A 1707-nucleotide genomic window follows, 5' to 3' on the forward strand; every position below is an offset into this window, starting at 1 on the left:
GACGTGAATAGCTTTGAAATTAATTTTTGTTTGGAGCTCAAAATTTTTAGTCCAACTCAAGTTTTAATCAAGCTGAGCTCAAAACTGACAAGATATGTACAGTACTATGATGAATTTACAGCACTGAAAAAGAATTTTCCTCTTAAAAATTAGAGTGAAAAATTAAATTTCTAAAAATAACATTTTTAATTCAAAGCAATCAAAATATTCAATAAAAATCCCTTTCATAAAACATACAAGAAGTTACATGTTCCAAAAAATATTAAGTTCATATGCAACTCTCTCTCTCTCTTCTTGATTTGATCTTTCATAAAATTAAACATGCCCATGAAACAAACCAGAAAAGAAAAGCACTAACTTGCAACACCAACAGTTCAAAATCCCAAACCAAGTAAAACATACAACCATGCATGCAAAACCTTCTAAATAAATAAAACCCCCCCACTTAAAAACCATGCAAAAACATATATATATGTATATATATATACACACACACTAGTAATTGCCAAACCTTTTTATTCATTTAAAGTACTCTTTCATCAAACAAGTCTCCATGTCTTCAAACTCCATAGCGTACATCAGTGAGCTTGTTCTTTATCCACTTGAAGCTACTTCTCACTGATGACTTAAGCTTCCCTTCCATTGTGAACAAGTTATATGAGGCCACTCTCCTCTTTCTCTTCAGCTCAGGGTCACTAGAGCTTGTGAAGCCATCTTGCTTCCCGTTTGGTCCATTGAAGCTGTATCCATTAATATTGCTGCCATCTTCATAACCGAACCGGCCGGAGAAGGAGGATGTATACTGTGGCATTGACCTGCTCTTCTCCATGAGAGATCAATCAGATAAAGCTTCGGAGGTGGAAGGAGGAGGGGGACTTTTAATTTACTTTTCTTTTATAAGATTATATAGGGAGAGAACTTGTTAAAATAGCTTAATTACATTCATACCCTTGTGACAAATTTATATTTACATGTTTATTTTTTTTTTATAAAAATCCATAAATCACAACTTTATTAAAATAAAATAAAATAAAACACTTACAAAACAAAGAGACTAAAGTGCAAAAAAACACTACAAGATAAGATCCCTGATTCACCATACTGGAAGTAGACTAATATAAGGTGGAACAATAATTAAAACAGTAAATATTAGTGTTACCTGAGAAATAATCATTATTAGAGATCATTTATCTTGATTGACACTAAAGTGGGTTAAAGAATTGAGCGTCTTAATACGTTCTGTGTGTATTAATTTATAATTAGTAAAAATTGACGCAAATAATAATCATATTTAATCGTTATTATTATGTACTGTGATATAACTAAATAGAAAAGGTTAAAGCAAAATTGTTATTTAAATATTGGATATGGTATAAATATATAATATCTCAAATATTTCAGAAATTTTTGTTAGTTTTAAAATGGTTTATGATGAGAATATCAACCATAGTAGTAGTATAAATGTAAAAATTTGTGTGCTTTAAGGATATAAATGGAATTATATATTTGTATAAGGATGTGGGAGTTATTTGGAGATTCGCAAGGGTATATATGTAAAAACACATAAAAGGTGAAGTAAAGAGAAGTTCATGGAGGTGGAAAATGATGCGCATTAGAATGGGAGTGGGGACAACACTAAATGTGAGTGATCATGTTGGAAGGTTGCCTAAAATTGTAGATTCTTTGATGTCTCCAATTCATTTATAA

At 30.7% G+C, this 1707-nt stretch overlaps 1 protein-coding gene across 1 annotated transcript; it reads right to left on the reverse strand.

The window, feature by feature from the left end:
- Positions 1-207: 207 nt before the first annotated feature.
- On the reverse strand, positions 208-870 carry LOC120279384. The gene has a single exon (XM_039286316.1). The coding sequence runs from the start codon at positions 827-829 to the stop codon at positions 560-562; it is 270 nt and encodes an 89-aa protein (XP_039142250.1). The 5' UTR covers positions 830-870; the 3' UTR covers positions 208-559.
- Between the last annotated feature and the right edge of the window lie 837 nt (positions 871-1707).

Source organism: Dioscorea cayenensis, chromosome 16 (assembly GCF_009730915.1).
Source record: "Dioscorea cayenensis subsp. rotundata cultivar TDr96_F1 chromosome 16, TDr96_F1_v2_PseudoChromosome.rev07_lg8_w22 25.fasta, whole genome shotgun sequence".
Lineage (NCBI taxonomy): Eukaryota > Viridiplantae > Streptophyta > Magnoliopsida > Dioscoreales > Dioscoreaceae > Dioscorea > Dioscorea cayenensis.

Coding starts and splice junctions, on each gene's coding strand:
- LOC120279384 (XM_039286316.1), bottom strand. CDS start 829: ATGGAGAAGAGCAGGTCAATGCCACAGTATACATCCTCCTTCTCCGGC.